The sequence below is a fragment of the Vicia villosa genome, linkage group LG2 (assembly GCF_029867415.1).
Source record: "Vicia villosa cultivar HV-30 ecotype Madison, WI linkage group LG2, Vvil1.0, whole genome shotgun sequence".
In the NCBI taxonomy this organism is placed as follows: domain Eukaryota; kingdom Viridiplantae; phylum Streptophyta; class Magnoliopsida; order Fabales; family Fabaceae; genus Vicia; species Vicia villosa.
Genome location: NC_081181.1, coordinates 200,343,989 through 200,363,930, shown reverse-complemented (window position 1 = coordinate 200,363,930; position 19,942 = coordinate 200,343,989). Strand labels below are relative to the sequence as shown.

Genomic DNA, 19,942 nt, shown 5'->3' with positions numbered 1-19,942 from the left:
TGATGCCGAGGAGCACCTGTTTGAAATTGTTGACTATATAGAGGACGGGGAGAAGAAGAGGGGGCCTTCTGCCCGGTTTCCTTTGGAATGACAATATGACCGTTTTCAGTTGGAGACAAAATCTTACATCTTCCGTGATGAGGACCTAAGCGACCGCGACTTGGTGGCGTAGCGGAAGCTCGTCGCGTAAGTTGATGGTTTTGCGTTGTGGACATGCACGTTGCCCAACGGTGATCCATTATACGATGGTAATGGTCAGCCCCTCCTTGCTGCTTGGCATATAAACACCAAAGCTATCCTTGAGTGTGAGACAGAGGGTGAGGCCATGATTTTTCTCGGTAGGATCTGTGTTTAACTTGTTTATATGTTTGTATGCTTGTCTTTGCTAACTTTATTTTTGTCGCGCAGGTCAAATGGCCGATTTGCACGAACGTATGGTCAAGATGAAGGTCAAGGGGGCCAAGGGGAAAAGAATTAGTGGAATGAAGTATTATTTATATTTAATTATTTAAATTATATTTAATTACAAAACTACATTTTTGCGCCAAAAAGTTTTTAAGAGACTTAACAGTTTTAATTAATAAAATATAATTTTTCATATAATAATAACAATTATTATTTTCATAATATTTACTAAATAAATAATAAAATAAAATAATATGAGTATAACATAATATTTACTAAATAAAAACTAAATAAAATAATATAAGAGTTACAATTTATTTATTAAAAAGAATTTAAAAAAAAGAATTTTAAAATTTAAAAAAAATCAATAAAAAATTGAAAAGAAAAGCTACATTTGACTAATTCTAATGAATTTAAAATGGGAAGTTATTTTGGCAATATTTTTTATTTAATAAAATGAAGTCTAATAACAGTAAGTTTGAAATGGTGTTATAATTTGTAAGCGGCGAGCAGTTAAAAACGGATGAAATTGATTGAATAATTCATAAGGCTAATAATAAGTCAACAATTACCTCCGTATATGTAGCTGAAATATAAATCAAACTGTTACAATAAAAATGTAGAAGCATTATAAATTGCCACCACGTTATGAACTGAGCCACAACTTCAACCACCATCGCCACAAGGATGATCCGAGAGGTGTTCATTTTTTACAGCAGAACCTACACAAAAAGGTTACTTCTTTTGTTGTGTCTGCACATGTTATTCCACCACATATTATATACAAACAAGTTTTAATGTACCAGTGTTTTAATGTACTTGTTTCCTTATCACATTTTTAAATTTCTCCTTTTTTTTCTTTCTTTTCTTCCATATTACGAATTCTATTTTCTCTTTTAAATAATGTATATTTTCATAGGAAAATACATTATTAGAGATCAAAATCCAATAACTCCTATTAATTCATCAATATCATTGAAGAATGGTATCATCATTAATATTACAGTTGTTATCATCACAAAACTAGATCTCCAAACCAATCTAAAGTTTTTAATGGAGTGACCTTGCAAGGGATTTGAATTTTAATGTCTTTGTTGATAAAATCACTATTAAAGATTTTTTGGATAAGGATTTTATCAATTATGACATTGAAATTTCAATCCCTTGTATGATCTCTCAATTAAAAATTAACCTTTTTAGATTGTTTTGGAGATTTTATCTTGTGATAATAACAATTGTAATTAATATCAAGGCCTATACCATTTTTTAATGACATTAATGGATTAATTGGGACTATTGAATTTTGGCTTCTAACTGTGTATTTTTTGGTGGAGCTATACATTGTTTAAAAGCGAATACCAAAATTTGTTTTTCATTAATCAGTTTGATCTTCGAATGAGTCTTTTGTCGGTTAGATTGGTTCATAGATGTATTGATAACCTCTCATAAGCATATGGACCAAAATGACTATTCATTATTTATATCACTTTTGGAGAGTTTGATGAACCAATGATCATTATTCTTTTTTGGGTTATTATTATTTTTGCCCCCTGTCATATAGGCGACTTTTGATTTACCTCCTGTAATTTTTTTTTTTGTAAAACTAACCTTGCCAAACGAAGATTCGTTCGTTTTAGAACTCGCGAGCAAATGGCACATGCCATTTGCATATGTGGCATGCTGATTGTGTAATTCTTTTACTTTTTTTAAATTTTTAAAATTCAAATATGCTGACGTGGAATTATATTTTTTATTATTTTTAATTCCACGTAATATTTATTTTATTTTATATTTATTTTTTATTTCTTTATTTTATTTATTTTTTATTGAACGTAATATATTATTTTATTTTTTATTTATTTTAACGTAATATTTTATTTATTTTAATTTTATTAAAATTCAAAACATATAAAATTTTAAAAAGTTTGCTTCACATGGACTTGAACCCACCTCCAATCAATTGCTAGAGCTTTGACCACTACACTATGACAATTGTCTTGTTAATATTACACATGATAATTATATGTAGTAAACATGTCAATACATTGAATTAATTTGCCTTGTAGTTTAAATACATTTGAATAATTAATATTTTAATTATTTTAATATTAAGAATTATTAAATTTATTTTAATTAATTTCCAGCTTTAAGTGCTTTTTTTATTATAATATATACTATTAAAATGTGTTTTGATGTACAATTATTTTTAAAATGATATGTAAGAATAAATTAAGATAAATTTAGAAATAAACTTAAATAATAAACTATAGTATGTATTTTGAAATAATATGAAAAATTAATTCCAGTTTATTTATCCAAATTATACTATATATTATTAATTAATTTCAGTTTATTATTATATGCTATATTATATAAAAAGCACTTAAAACAAAACATTAAAATCGGAAATTAATTAAAATAAATCTAATAGTTGTTAATATTAAAATAATTAAAATATTAATTTTTCAAATGTATTTAAAACATTAATTTCTAAATATTTTTAAAGAGAACATGTGAAGTACTATGTATTGACAATGTTTACTACATATAAATATCATGTGAAATATTAACAAACCAATTGTTATAGTGTAGTGGTAAAGGCTAAGCATTTGAGTGGAGAGGAGTGCTTAATAATAGTTTCACTTTATTTATTAGAATAAAATTATATATTTAAGAGAATAATTTATAATTTAAGTATATATATATATATATATATATATATATATATATATATATATATATATATATATATATATATATATATATATATATATATAATTTAATTATTTAAATTAATATATTTAAATTATTTCAATTAGTTTCAGTTTATTTTATATATATTATTTCGGTTTAATTATTTTATATATAATTAATTTCAGTTTATTATATAATTAAAGTAAAATTTATAATTAAGTGATAACAAAGTGATAATAATATGTGCATTATGTGTAAACATTACAAGTAAATTCATATGGCCTAGTGGTATCTGCATTGGTGGTAAGGAATTAAAAGCTATATGGCAAGGGGCAAAATTGATAATATCCCTTCTTTTTTTTCATATTAGATATTATCCAAATGCTCCCTTCTAATAGATTTTTCTATTAAAAAATATATATTATCCAAATGCTCTATTAGTACTAAATGGAATCACATGCATTTTCAAAAAAAGGAGAGTAGGAGTTGTGGGAAGAACTTAGAGTGGTAAAACCATACTTCGTTTGGTGGAGCCTACAATTGGTGAAATTCTTATAGATGGACTTATCATATGCTTAATTGGCCTTAAAAATTTTAAAATGAAGTTAAGTATCATTCCTCAAGAACCAATTATTTTCCAGAGTATTGCTAGAACCAACTTGGATCCATTAGACTAATTAAGCAAGGATTAACTCTTGACTTCATTGCCATATAATAAAACAATCGTACACAACTTTTGACTAAGATTTTGATTAATTCAACAATGAGTAATGAAGGTGAAAATTGGAGCCAAAGACAATTGTTCTTCCTTGGAAGGGACCTTCTAAAAAGAAATAGAATTCTAGTTTTGGATGAAGCTACTTCCTCTATTAACTCTAACACAGATGTTATTATTCTACAAAAAATAATCAGACAAGAATTTGCAGAATGTACAATCATAACTGTTTCTCACAAAATTCCAACTCTCGATAATGACATGGTCATGGTTCTCTCTTATGGTAAACTGGGTTTTCTTGAGAGTTCTAAATTTAAATAATATTTTTATATGCTTGAAAATTTTCTTGTGATTGTAGGAAAACTGGTGGAATATGATTAACCTTCAAAATGGATGTAAGATAGTTCTTCTTCATCCTCCAAACTTGTAGTTGGAAACTGGTCTATTTTTAATCCCTACCACTATTTATTCCAGATTGATTCAATTTGCACACCATAGACAATAATGCAATGTTTCATGCAAACTTTGTTTTGGAAACAATTGAATAGATTTTGTGAATGTACATTGAGCTAAGCATTTATATTGATTTCAGGTATCTGCCACAACTAACCACAAAATCGACGAGCACATACCGAGTTATCCTAGCTTGCCACCTCAATTCGTGTGCCAGATTCACAATGTCACTATGCATGTGAGTATGCTTGTATTTTTTATTTATTTATGATGGTAGAGTTATAAATTTGTGATTGTCATTACCATAAACTCGGTAAACAAATTTCAGGCTGCTCTGAATATTCAAGGGTTAATACATATTTTTACCCCTGTCATATGGGGTTGGTTTGAAATATCCTCCTGTCAAAAAAAGTTGCAAGAATTTTCATGTGAATATTTATTTCCACGCTTTATGTCTTAGAATAAGAATTGAAAAATTACGTGAAAATAAAATTTTTTAAAATTTTTTTTTTTTAGAATAACTTATTAAAACCTTAATCAAATATGAGAATATTACATTCCTATTGTCATATTCCCATGAATAGTTTTTGTAATCTTTAAACAAATACACCCTTAATCTTCTTTAGTTGTTTAAATTAAATTTTTAATAAATGTTTTTATATTATAAGTGTGTTTATTCCTAATAATAAAATAAAGTGTAATACAAGTATGTTTGAAATGGTAACCGGTGAGTCATTGAATAATTCATAGTGATAGATGACGCAATTATAAATAAAGAATTACCTCCGAATTTGTAGCTGAAATATAAAGCAAACGGTAAGAAATTGTGATAATAAAAAAAATAGCATCATTATAAATTGCAACCATTCCATCATCAAAACCAGATCTGGATCAAGTACTATCGCCTGCAATATTAGTTCAAATTCAATTTAACACGTTGGTTTGATGCGTAGGTAGGTATGTGTATGGTGATGGAATCTTAATCAATGTTGTTTGTCTCTTTTTACATGATTCTTTATTTATTTTTTGTATAATATAGCATAATTATACATTGATTTTTTATAAATCAATATATAATATTACATTATTATACATTAATTTTTTTTGTGTGTGTTGAGATGGATAGATACGAGAGGGTGGAGAAGCCCAAAGCAGATACTCCCTCCAATCAATCAAAATGAGATTGGACGAGGAACTATATTACTATCTTCCAAGTTAGTAATTATCTCAATGTGTTTTAATTAATGCTAACCGCGTAATTTACATGTTTATTAATGGAGTAACTTTTAAAATTTATCTAGTATTAGTGCATTATTAAAAATTAAATATGTTATTAATGGATAAAATCTCATACTATGAATTACTTAGAATGCAAGCAATGGTTAGAAATGACGTAACATTTATATGAGATGTAGCATTGTTGCTAATATGATTAGCCTAGAAAAAGGTGAAGACAATACAATATTGGAAATTTCTTTACCCACCTCCTAACCTTCTTGGTCACCTCTGGTGAATTTACAAAAATACCCCTTGTTTCGGAAGTTCATTTATGAAAACGTACTTTTATTGAAAAAAAATGTGTTTTCGGAAATGTATCTCCGAAAAGGTGAATATTTTAATGAAAAATATTGGTTTCGGAGATGCATCTCCGAAATAAAGTTGTTTTTCAGAAAATTGGTGTATTCGGAAGTTCATCTTCGAATTCACCCCCCTTTGAGGAATTCAGAAATGTACTTCCGAAATAAGGTCTGGACGGAAGAAAAATAACAAACAAGAACGATTCGCTTTATTTAATCGAATGAAGATTACATCAATCACATTACATAAGATTAAAATTACATATTGTTAAACACGGGTAGGTGAGGATGAGTCAACATTTTGATAACGTCGGCCCCCGATCTTTGAAGTTTCGCGTCCAACTCGATCGGACCCTTCGAAGAAAACCGGTCGAACGTTGTCCACAAAACCGCTAAATCTTCGTCGTTCTTGATCTCAAAAGGTGTGAACTCAATGTCTCCCGCGTCGTTAAGCGATGGCGAGCGGTACTCGAGCTTGACAACCTTTCGATTTTTGGGATATTGCAATAGCGTGTTGAGCGATGTTATCAACTCCGCAAACGGCGTGTCGCGCGAGAAGCGAAATTGGAACGGCATCGGGTAGCCGGTGGTGAAGTAGACGAATTCTAGGTGGGGTAGGTTTGTGTCATTTGTGTTTTCTGGTGTGAAGATGATGAATAAGAGTGTGTTGTATTTATAGACTTATTGGAGCAATGATGGCCCAACAAACCTTATCCTGCTCAGGGGACTTTTCGGAAATGAACTTCCGAAAATTGGAGGCAGACTAGTATATTTCGGAAGTTCATTTCCGAATTATGCAGAAACAGATGTAAATTTTGCATTTTGTTGATTGCTTAGTGTTTTGTGTAAAAAATACAAAAGGAATTCAAAATAGACATAAATTAGACAATGATGACATAAAACATACTTATATTATATATGTATTGAATCGGTCCGATTTTACATGATAAACAACAATACATACAAAAATGGTCATTACAAACAAAAAATGATCCGGAACAAACTAAAATTCACCGAACCAATCGGTGGATCCTAAGTCCAAAATAGGTATGTTCTTCGACCGCTCTCTATCTTGCTCGCGCTCGTGGCTCATCATTTCTTCAAACTCCGCCATTCTTGAAACGAAAGGATCCGGCCAAGTCTCCGCCTCATTTGAACGATGTGTCGTCCATTGACAAGAAGTAGCCGGTATAGGACACCCCGGTTTCAAAAACACTTGGACGAAGTGCCGCGATCGTAGATACCCGATGCATATGATGCGGCTCGACGCGTCCAATGACGGTCGACTATGAAGTGGAAAGAAAGTCTCACTTAGTCCAAACCTCGTCAAATCGACACACACCATATCATATGCACTTGCTATTAGATGACCCATATCGGGGAATGACATCCACTTCGAAACCGGAGCGATACCGGTAAGTGATGGAACAAGTGAATCATGAATTTTCGCAAACTTTTCTTGATTTTCATATAGTCGGCCGTAGATGTCCCGATACGAAGTCAACTTCGCAATAAGTTCCCGTCGTACTAAAGTGTGATTATTTTCCCCTTTACCGAGCAAACCCGCAACGGCCCGATATCCACAATTGTCGTCGCCTCCAACATCAACGATGTCATCGATATATTTGTGCATAAAAAGTGGCATCTCATCAATGTAGAAGATGGATGATTTTTTGATCGGCGGTGTGCGAGGTGGCTTCGAAATACGGGCTCCTTTGTTACCACTACACTTGGACTTCGGTGTCGGTGAATCCGGGAATGATGCATCAACATGTTCAAAGTAGGAAGGAGATCGTTTTGTTGATGTGTCTTCTTGTGTAATTTTTGACTTTTTCGGTGCACCTTTCGTTTTAACCGGTTGAGATGGCGGTTTCAAATCGGTGGTCTCCGGAAATACAATTTTTTGCAATTGTTCTTTTATGTGCATTTTCATTGTGTCATCCGCTTTAGCAAACTTCTCCATTATCACTTCCAACTCGCCGGAGATGGTGATTTTGGAGTCATTTTCTTTCGGCGGGTCAAAATCATCAAAACAAAGCTTCTTCCAATGGTCGGCTACCTCATCTATGCATATTGGTGAATTCAACTTCTTCTTTTTTGAAAGTATACAAGCACATGGAAGGCCGTATGTCTTTCTTATGGTACACCCACATAAAGAACTATTCGGCCCAGTGGTCTCCGACCGCTTCGCTTCATGAAACAAAAAATTCAAACCCGATCGGAATATGTTGTAAATCAATTGGGAGAATAAAATTTGGCCCTTATACCGGTGTTCCATAACCGTCTTGCTCCGACCGATCGATGTTTGAATTTCATCGTGTTGATTTTCAAGCATTTGGTTCACGGTGTCCCACCCCCGACACAAATCTCCCTTGCTATCACCCAACCACCTCTTGAAGACCGCATGTGCGGATTCAACTCAGTTAGTCGTGGTGCAACCAAGATGTCTAACTCGATTTGTCCAAGCGCACACGACTTTTTCTCTGACTTTGTCAAGAATGGTGGATTCGATGTAATGACAAAAAGTCTTAATGGAACCACACAAAGACCTAAAGTGTACCAATTTCTCGGTATACACCTCTTCGGAGTATGCATCTAAAATTTCCCTCCATGCCGCCATTATCCTATCAACCACAACACCGGCTTTGATAACTTTACCGTTTTCATCCGGCCTATCTTTTGTCCCAACCGCGGGTTTCAACTTACTTCTCACGTTGCAAGTTATGTGATACCGACAAAGTAACGCGGTCGATATCGAGAAGACGATATCAACCGCATTCATTAAAGCATTGTCCCGGTCGGTGACAATGACGTCTGGCATAACCTTTTAATCAACTAATAAAGACTTACATATTCCCAAAGCCCATGTAAAGTTTTCTTCTTTTTCACACTCCAAAAAAGCAAACCCGACCGAATAAGTCTTGTCCGTCGAGGTCACACCAACTATCTCTAGAAGAGGAAGCCTATATTTGTTTGTCTTGTATGTCGAATCCATGACAAGAATGGTTGGAAATGTGTTGAATAATTTGATACTTTCGGGATGAGTCCAAAAAATATCACGCACCGTAACTTTGTCCTCGGACGTTCGGAAGCTTGACACATATTTGTTATCGCCTAATAGTTTCAAAAGTTGTTGCATTTCCGAGCGAGGGCCCATTTTCAAAACTTTGAGATTGTGTCGTTCATTGTAAACTTGCTTGATATTTGAAACGCTATCCGGTTTTTTACGCTTCAAATCGGCAAGTATGTTGCGAGGCGCCACTTTGACTATCGTTAAATCCGAAATCACATTCTTCTCTTTGCGGGACAAACGACACGCCATTGGATGTCCGTGTAACTTAGCATCCAAGGCATGATTATGAATTCCACAAATTACGGTTAAACGCCACAACTTAAACGGACACTCGCACTTTCTCAATCCCGTGTCTTCGTGTTTTAGCATCCGGTTTGATTGTGCATAACTCCCACCCCGTTCGCAATTCAAAACAACGAAATCTTTCCGCCTACTATTTCCATTGTCGGACCTTAAAATAACAATTCCAAATCCAAGTTTACTAGCTTCGTTCCGAACCCAATCAATCAATTGTTCGCGACTACCGAAGCTCCGATCATTTGTAAATTGTTTCCAAACATCAACCGCATTGATCATAGATTTAACATCGATAATCGGATCGTTATTAACGTTGACAACTGCCGGAACTACTACGTCATCGTCTTGCACAATGTTGTCCGGATGCACCATACCTAACATATGCAAAAATTAGCAAAATTGGCCAAAACTGATTTTTTTAACTGCCAGGGCATATTTCGGAAGTTCATTTCTAAAATTTGTTAGGTAATATATTTCAGAAATGAACTTCCGAACCATCGCAGGTTTCAGCATAAATTTGTTGAATCAATGTAGTGAAATAAGGGATGAAATGAGAGATGTTTACCTCAAATTGTAGCTTTATATGCTCCCTTTAACGTGATCAACGGTTTGAAACTTGATTTTGAGACGAAAAATGGATAGAGATTGATTGAGTTTTGGAGAGGGTTTGGAGAAGTTTTGGAGAAAAAATGATGAAATAGTGAAGGAGGGAAAATTGTATATGCAGGAATAGTTTCGGAAATGAACTTCCGAAATATTCACGGTTTTGAATTTTTTTTTACTTCGGAGATGCATCTCCGAAAACACCACTTTTTTGGTGTTTTCGGAGATTCATTTCCAAAATGTATGAAAAATCTTTTTAAAAAAATAACTTCGGAGATGCATCTCCGAAGCAGGGTAATTTTGGGATTTCGCTGGGGGTGACCCCCATAGGGAGGTGGGTAAAGAAATTTTCTACAATATCATGTAAAGAACCTGATTACACAAGATTAACAATGAATTTCCAAAATCAAGATATTGAATTAACAACATAAGATCAGAACCATCTTTCTCTGCACATAAGACATTAAAATGGTTTCCTTTAACCATAGAAGTTTGATTCATACAAATTTATAAATCACGTGGAGAAAAAAACATTTTGGAATTCTCTTTTAAATAATGAATATTTCCATAGAAAAATATATAACTAGAGGTATGTCTTTGTTGATAAAATCATTATTCAGGAATCTTTTGGTTTGAGTTATTTTGACCGTGAATAAATGGGTTGGCATAAAACTTGAAAAGCTCTGACTAGATGTCTCAATTTTGTTTTATAGCTTTTCAATTTTTAGACCAACTCATTTACTCAAATATCAGAAGAACTACAACTAAAAGATTTTCAGATAACGATTTTATCAACAAGGACATTGAAATTTCAATCGTTGACATGGTCTCATCATTAAAAATCAATCTTTTTTTATATTATTTGGACGATTTTATCTTGTGATAATAACACATACTATTAATGGATATCACTCTTCAATGACATTAATGGATTAATTGAGGCTATTGAATTTTTGCATCTAAATGTGTATTTTCCACATTCTTAAAAGCGAATGTCAAACTATATTTTTCTCCACATGCTTAGTGATATTTGTCTAGTGATTTTTTTTAGCTATTGCAGCTATTTCCCTTGCTCGTGTTATTTTTTATTTTGGACTTTTTAAGCTATTCCATAGTTTAATTTCAACCCCTAGTACCATTTTAATAAACCTCAAGACCATCATAATCATGTTTTTCTTGCTAAATAGTTGATTCAACGGTATTCAGAGCCCTATCAAGAAATGTTTGTGGGAGCCTTCCAAAACGGCTTGAAGGTCGGCCATTTTAGTTAGTCTCTCGCTCAGAAGTCAGCCGCCAGTAAGGATGGGGTGATGAACTGGGCTGAATGTTACATCAAAGATGAAGAGAGCAATATGGAAAAAAAGGTCTCAAGATGCCAAAGAAAGAGGCCCGCTCACAGAGATATGGGCATTTTAATAAGTCTCTCACTCAGAAGCCGACTACCATATAACTCAAGAAAAATCACATAATGCACACAATGACCTAAACTCTGCATTTTCGTACATGACCTGAAATTGAAAATGCGTGAAAATTAACTTAGGGCCAGTCTCACATGTGAAAACTCCTTTAGCTTGATCAAACGCATCCCACTAAGTGTAAAACGACATGTAGTTCCTCAGAAATCAAACATTTCATGCCTCATTCTCACACTTGCAAAATCAGAATTTTCTAGAATCATTTCACACATTTGGGATCTAATTTCAGACGTACCTTGAACTCGTTCACTTTCCTATAAATAAAGCATCATTTTCCCTTCATTTTCAAGCTTGAATAGCCCTTGAAACTCTGCAGAAATCTCAACCAGATACTCCAAAAAAACCAGAAGTTGGTTCTTCAATTTCAGCTTGTTTTAACTTCAAATCACCACCCAGAAACCTTCATCGTCATCATCTGAAGTTGTTTGAACTAATACAGAAGTCTGAAACACCTTGCAAGCACCAACTCCATTTCACCATTTTCAAACCTTGAGCCTCCACTTTGAAAAGATAGATACAACTTCCATTTCACAACAAGCAAGTTACCACTCTTTTCTTCTTGATTTTTAGAGTGAAAGCCCTCACTCACTTGGAATTTATTCATCACCTACAATATTTAATTTTACTTTGAAGCTTCTAGATTTTCTGTGTATTTAATTTTTCCACATTCTCTCTACTCAGAGTGAATCAATGGCTCTGATGAAGAGAGATGAGAACGATGACATGAGTATAAGCTTAAGCTGAGGTGTTTGAGCTTGAAACTCAGAGTTCAAGGATCTGTAATTTTGGCTAGAGGTTGAAGACGAAGCTGAGCTTCGCACATTTTGGTGCCAAATTTGAATTCCAACCAATAGTGCACTGGCACCTAGCTATCCGTTGAATTTTAATTTTCTTTTTTCTATTTTAATTCAGTAAAAATAGCTCCTAAAACTTTTTTAATCCCTTCATCTTTTCATAATTCATAAAATTATTTGCTGCCACATATGTTTTTTTTTCAAAATTTAAAAATGATTTTTAGCATTTTTTTTGTTATTTTCTTTAAATTTTATTTTAATTTATTTTAAACAATTTTATTTTAATCATTTTCAAACTTTTTTTAGTCCAACATTTGAGACCAATTTGTGTGGAATATTTTTTACTTTCTCAAATTTTCTTGGACATTTATTTGATGATTTGATGCATTTTTTTTCATTTTCTCTTTTATTTTCCATTTAAAACCCTTTTAAATCTTTTAAAATTGTTTTTAATGCGTTTCTTCATCTTTTTGGTTTGACTTTCTGTTGACTTGAATCATGTTAAGGTGATTAATTCTTCATCAATCTGAAAAGTCTTTTGGATTATGTTTTGATTGTATGAACCTTTATCATTTCAAACTTATCATTAATTGATCATTTGGATCATTTTTGATACTTTGGATTGGTGATAGGTTTATCTCATTGTGGCATTAAAAAAAGTGAGTGAACTTGATGATGAATGACCCCTTGGTGTTTCCAATTTGCTTGATCAACTTTCTATTTCTTCATCTCTTTCTTCTTTTTCTTTTGTTTTGACTTGTGTAAGATGTTTTAAGAGAATGATTCTTATCATTTTTCTAACATGTATGACACATAAATTGCTATTGACGACCTTGTATAGGTGCTACTTCTACATAAATACACTTACGATCTCTTAACATAGCGCTAAATTTCTCCCATTTGGTTGATTCCATCATTAATACTAACTTGACTTATAATTGTGCTAACTTTACTTTTATGCACCTTTACTTTAATGCTCTTTACATTATGCCATTTACATTCATGTTATTTATTACTTGTCATTATGTTTATGCTTATTGTCTTTATTGTTTTCTATTTTCTTATAAAAAGACCAAAAACATCTAAAAATGGCAAAATCCTAAAAAATGGGCTTAATAATTGTGTGGACTTGATGTTACTATCCCATGCTTAAGGAGTATCTTGGACTTTTGGACTTAGGATAGTATTTCCCTTGCTTGGAGTTTGTTGTATGTGAGACCTTGAGAATTCATTTGGACCTTGGACTTTCAAAACAAGACTTGGCCTTAGTCTGACAAACTTTTGATCTTGGCATGGAAACTTGGGACTTCATCTGATGTTTTGTAATCTTAATGTTCATCTGATGTTTTCTAATGTTAATGTTCATCTGATGCTTTGTGGTCTTGGTTCATCTAATACTTGGATTTCATCTGAAGTTGTTGGATTTATATGATCACATGCTTTGCTTGCTTGCTTTCTTGCTTGTTGCTTATTTTGTGGCTAAATCCAAAGGGAAATGAGTGCTCATTTTTGAACAATGCCAATGCTTGCTCCATCTTGTGGTTAGTTCACTTGCACACACAAAGGCTTTTTCTTGGACTACCTTACAATAAGATCTTTTTTTCTTGTCCTTTATCTTTATACTTTAGTATAGTCTCTTCATCTCCTCTCACTTCTTTAATTTTCAAAACTTCTCCCTTTTTTGAAATTTCTTGTTTCCCAACTTCGAATAGTCATAATAAACCTTGACTTTGTCAAGTGATCGTAACAATATTTTTCTTAAATAAATGCTAAAACACTTAAGCATATTCAAACACTTTAAAATTTTTAAAAAGAATAAAACTCATCAAACTTTATTTTTGTGCCCTCTGTGCACTTTTTCTTTTAAAACCTTTTAAGAAAGGAAAGCATTAGTCAATTTTTGAAGTGATACAAACCCTAAGCCCCTAAGAGTTGATGATGAAGTTGTTGATATTTTCCACCAGAATGTTGAGACATGCTTGTGAGAAAGTCCAAGTAAATTTCTCCATATCAAGATGATGCAAATACACATTCCCTCATACTTGTGGATGACAAATAGTCTTTTCCACTGAAAGACGAAAAAATGTATGTTCTATTAAAATCAAACAAACAAACTTTTGTGGTTCTTTTTTAGCATAACTACAAATGCTCTGACTTCTCTATTGCATAAAAGGGGTATGTAGGCACATGATGCAACGTCTTGTCGAGCACACAAAAAATAATAAAAAACATTTCTTTTCTTATCACCTCAATCTTTTTACAAGCATGCCGCTTTAGCCTAAAAATGCAGATTTTCAAAAGGTTCATGTGGAGTACCACAAATGTGAGGGGTGTTAATACCTCCCCATTGCATAACCAACCCTTATATCTAGATCTTTTCTTTTGTTGTATTTTATCGATATTATCTCTTTCCTTTGGAAACAATAAAGTCTGGCGGTGACTCTTGCTTTGCAAGTTAAGTTAATCAATAGCTTAATCTCAATGTTTTCGCCGCGATAGCTTGGCAACTCTGCTGGGTACAATTCACATCCTAAGCGGATTAAGCCTAATTTGTTTATCTGAGTTTATGTTATTCCTTATTATTTATTTTTCTGTTTTCTTTTTGGGTGCTTGATGATCTTTGTGTAGTGAGGAAAAGTCCTCTACCTGGACTTGAGTGCACTTAAGATTAAGGTGGTGGTATAGTCTTGTTTGATTTTCTAGGTGTATGCCTCGTTTGGTTGACTTGAGATCCTCTACTCAGATGAGACCCCTTGGAAAGTGATTGATGTCTTACGAGCAGTCATACTGGCGTTATTTCTTTCGAGCTAGGAGCCTATGATTCCTAGAGACCTTTAGAACATTTGTAACCCCTCTTGGCCTTTTAGGACATAATGTGGTGACCATCTAGGCGCAAGCCTAATTTGGTTCATACACGATACTACACTCAGATGAGGTTCTCTGAGAAATATTATTGGTTTATGATCAGCCACTAAACCGGTAATATCTGTAAGATGGATCCGTGACTTTGAGAACTTTCTTAAAACCCGATTACTGTGCAGGTTATCCAAGACTCTAGTACACACCTTGTGAGATGGTTGTTAACCTGTCCACCTGACTCAATGCTTGTGATCTCGAACCTTTAAACCCACCTTGTTTGTGATTGTAGCATAATCATACATCCATGCATTCATGAAGTCTTTTTCCCTAGTTTTCAAGGAACTTAAGAACTTTACTTGCAAATGTCCCAGGTAATTTGACATGGATTATGGATGGAGAAACATTCGTCAGTTTCATTTCAAACGCCCCGAGTTGACAGAGTTGAGAAAGCTAGAATCTTTAGTGGCTAGTCCTTCTAATTTCAAAGATGTTATGGAAGACTTCTGACATTGTTGAACACTGATGTTGAATATGGGATTTTAGAGACTCTGGTATAGTTTTATGATTTGACGTATCAGTGTTTCCCTATTCTTGACTATTAGCTTGCAACCATCTTGGAGGAGTATTCTTATCAGATATGGTTACTTGTCTCATATCAGATACCTTTCAATTTTTTGGAGGAGATTCCCAAAACTCATGTTATTGGTGATGTTGTGCACTTGAGGAAAGCGGAGATTGAAGCTCACCTTGTGACTAAAGGAGAAATTCTTGGGTTGACTGTTAAGTTTCTGATGCAAAAGGCTGCTACCTTGGCTAGTATGAAAAGTATGGTTGCTTTTGAAGCTATTCTCACCATTACTAATGAATATATTATTTTTATAATAATTTTATAAAAGTTTAATTGCTATTCAATGTCAGTGTAAATTTTGTTACACTATCAATGTATCACAATCACTCAATTATATTATTTAAAAAAAATTAAAATAAAAGTCAAATACTTATAACAAGACGATGTAAAATTCCTTACAATGTCAGTGCATTCCAATTAAATTCTAATTTTTTTTAATTTCTATATTTTTGAGACATATTTTTTAACTTCAACTTAAAAAATCATCAAAATATTTGACAAAGTAATATATCATTATTTTTATACTAGTCATCTTTTTTTATTTCTTAAACAATGTTCTCTCAATTTTTCATTGAATGCTATTTTCACGTATTAAAAAATACAATTAATTTTATATGAAAAATAAAAATAAAAATTATTTTACAAAAATATTATTTGTGAATTACCGAAATACCCTTTTCGTTCCTCAATTAAGGGTTGCAATTGGGGTTTTCAACACTCGTTTGTTTTTCCCTCTTTCACACTCTCCATCAAGATCTACCTGAACCCTTTTCCTACACAGGTCATACTCTCTCTAAAGCTTCGATTTTTCACAACAACCCTTTCGTGTCGGTGAAGTTTCTTTCTTCTCGGACAATTGGGTCAGCGGATTTTCGATCTGGTCCAGACCGCCGCCACCGTGAATGCCGCAAAAAATGTTGTAATTGAAGGGATGCGATGCGATGGAGAGTCCTCAGTCTGTGAACAGTCCAAGAAGAACACTGAGTCTATCAAGACAACGGAGGGCAACTGTGTCATTTCTCGATTCCGATAACAATAACAACTCCGCCTCTGGTTTATCAGCTGATCATGGCCCTAAGCCTTCTGAAGTTTACGGTTTCGTCGGATCTATAACCACCGTTGTTGCTACAGGTCTTCTTTCTTTTCGTTTATTTGCTGAAAATCCCCAAAATGTTGAAACCATGGATTCTCTCATCTTGATCTAACTTCTCTGATTTTCTGTTGTTTTTTCTCTGTGAATAGTTATTTTCTTGGTATGGGCATATGTTCCAGAATCATGGCTACATTTTATTGGCATATCCTATTATCCTAGCAGGTTAGACAACTTAATTCCTGTTATCGATTGAAGCTTTAACAACTATGGAGCTCCTGTGTAATTGTTTGAGTGCACAAAAACAAGAAGATTACTTTGAATTGCTAAATATTAAGCTGGGAAATAAGCTAAAACATATGGAATGACATTGTAATTTCAACTGTTTATGACAATTGATTGAAAATTACTTATGCATTTCAGATACTGGGCTTTGGCGGTACCAACATATGTGATGGTGACCATTGTATTAATGTTGGCATTCTACATTGGCCTTAACTTCATGTCAACACCTTCTCCTGCATCCATAAATACAGTTTATGGTGAGTTAAATGCAGATTTTTTAGCGATTCGGGTGTGATTAATTCTGATTGCTAGATTACTTCCTACGCATCTTGCACATGTGAATAGTTTATTTATTTATCTGCATAAAAAAATTGTGTTCGGGGGGTCCTCTCCATCTAAGTTATGTTATTTTTAGCATTGGAGAATTTCCTTTCGGTTATTCTTTTCTCAAAACTGTGCTATCACTTAGGCCCAAGTGAATTTGTGAGTTCAAGTTTTTTGATAACTGATTTTGACATCTCTTCGTTCAGATGAATTCAGCAGGGACCCTTTGAGTCATGATTTTTCAGAAGAGGGGGATGAGAAGCCCATTGATCCCATATCTGATATTGGTATCGACAGAATCAATGATGCTATGTTCAGTAATTCAGCCTAACAGTAAGACATTCAGAGCTGTTTCCAAATTCCAATGTTAGGGTGGATATTCTGCCAAGCAGTTGCTACTAATGTGGGTTTTCACATGAGATCATGATGATATGGCTTTTAAACATGAACTTGGTTGAGTTGGTCATGTGAAAGAGTGATTGGATTTTTATAATTTATAGTGGCTTTTGAGTATCACCCTGTTATTCCATCTGTGTCGTTTCTAGCATTGATGCACTAATAATAGGCTAATTGATATCTAATCTCGCACATTCGTATTTTGAATGCGACTAAGGTTAAGAAAGTGCGTCCACACATTTGCATATGCAAAAATGTAAATTGGAGCTAAATTAGATTCTAAGATCAGAATAGTATTTTGTTGTATCACAAAGGGTTTACATTAGTGAAAATGGATGTCAAGAATATATTGCTCGTGAGAATTGTATGTTGGTGGGCTTGGACCTTTAATTTACAATGATAAGTGAAAATAATTGCTATAAAGTCTCTTCATTACTGGTAGTTCGTAAGGATGTACAAAATATAGAACTAATTTTTTTTTCCTAAATGTAGATGGACATTGATAAAAAAAAAAATGATTTGATAAGACAGAGCTTGGGGTTTTATAGAATATGTACATCGAACATTCGAACCATTTATGAAGAAATGTTAATAAGTGTTGTTTCTTACATGCCTATTATATATATTCCTTGCATTATTGCAATTTTTTAATTAGCAAAAATAATTGCAAGAAGAATTGTCAGACTTGATAACGGTATATAACTACAATAATGCAGTAAACTTAGGTACATGTTAAGAAATTGCCAAGAGAAATCAAAGAAGAGGGAGAGATTTTGCATATTCTGTTATTTTGTAATTTTGAGAAAGTTTGTTACACAACTCATGCATAAGGATTGTTTGGCTAGACTACACTAGCATATACACTATTATCTCTCTTTCAAAGGCATGATCATCCTTTTTGAAGAGATGACCTGTCTAAAACATGTAGTTTATCTTTGAGGGGTGTAGCATGTGCAAGAAGTGTGAAGCATATTTCTATCATAGCTATTTTGGTGATGTGTGTGTGTGGACAAATTTGTCTGTGGGCTATGCCTGTGTGAGAGCCTGGAATTCTCCACCATTATCTGCACTACTTTCTCCCTAGTTATTCAACAACAGTGATGAAGTCTGTGAAAGAGATGAACACATACGATTTTTTTTATTTTATTCAAGTGAAAACACTTAGATGTGTTTAGTACAAACATCTACACAAGTAGGTCGATATTTATACCAGAGGAAGAAATCGTAGGAGTTGGTCACCATACATCTGCAAACAATAAATCAAAAGGAATATAATAAACTGAGTGAGATAGGCAACTAGGAATTTTATGCACTTTTCCTATGCAACTTCGTGATAGAGATGTCCTAATTTTTGTGCCAAACAGTATATAATGAAGGTCCCATAGTTGATGCAATGTTATTTTGAGAAGATTGATAAGTTTTATAAGTGAGAAAGTTAATAGAGAGAGAAGCAGTAGCGTCGACAGTTTGTAAATCACCAAAAGTGTAGAGCCATCGTGTGCTAAGAGATCCTTGCAAGAGAACGTCATAGTGGGTCTATGATTTTACCAAACACTTATCATCATGGAACTCAAACACATAGGGTTAGGATATCAATTTCCAAATTTTATTTTAGTTGGTCTTTTATGTTACATAGGGTTACGGAAATTCTCATTCCACTCCATATATCTCACGGAGAGGAGTGCTAGCAACACTCTCTTTTCAACACTCACTTAATTATTGGTTAAATCACGTGTGGGTCCCTTACTTTGGAAATGGATCCCACATAAAATGCTAGGATCCGCACATGTTTCAGCCAATAAAAAAGTGAGTGTTGGAGAGAGTGTTAAAAAGAGAGTGTTGCTAACATTTCTCATCTCACGGAACCTAAAATATTCTATAATTTTCTTTTTTAGGAAACTTTATTCTCACATATTTTTTTAGAAAAATCCTTTTTTTAGTTTTTGATTCAATCTTTTGCGATGTTTTTTAGAAGAACCCTTTCGATAAAAAAATGTTTCAGAAGGATCATATTAAGTACACTGTACACATAACTCAAACATAATTAATATAGTTTTGTCAGGATATTTTTGGACACCCCTATTGAAAGAGTATTTCTAAAAACATCCAAAATCATTATTAATAAAATTTAATTAATAATTAATATTAGTACTTTTTTTACATAATTTAACAAATAACTTATAAATGTAAATAATAACAAAATAAGATTAATAATATGATGAAGAAAGAAAGTTGTCGTAGAAGCTCTCAACTATAATGAGATTAAATCTCTGA

At 33.1% G+C, this 19,942-nt stretch overlaps 1 protein-coding gene across 1 annotated transcript; it reads left to right on the top strand.

The window, feature by feature from the left end:
• Positions 1-16,289: 16,289 nt before the first annotated feature.
• Positions 16,290-18,091, top strand: LOC131647932 (phosphatidylinositol N-acetylglucosaminyltransferase subunit P-like). Its single transcript, XM_058917744.1, has 4 exons — positions 16,290-16,704; positions 16,816-16,888; positions 17,087-17,205; positions 17,479-18,091. The coding sequence occupies exons 1-4, from the start codon at positions 16,515-16,517 to the stop codon at positions 17,601-17,603; spliced, it is 507 nt and encodes a 168-aa protein (XP_058773727.1). The 5' UTR covers positions 16,290-16,514; the 3' UTR covers positions 17,604-18,091.
• Positions 18,092-19,942: the final 1,851 nt, after the last annotated feature.

Bases quoted from the DNA above. Each gene is read 5' to 3' on its own strand.
- LOC131647932 (XM_058917744.1), top strand. From the start codon at position 16,515: ATGGAGAGTCCTCAGTCTGTGAACAGTCCAAGAAGAACACTGAGTCTA. The intron at 16,705-16,815 runs GTCTTCTTTCTT...CTCTGTGAATAG, and splicing joins AACCACCGTTGTTGCTACAG to TTATTTTCTTGGTATGGGCA. The intron at 17,206-17,478 runs GTGAGTTAAATG...CTCTTCGTTCAG, and splicing joins ATCCATAAATACAGTTTATG to ATGAATTCAGCAGGGACCCT.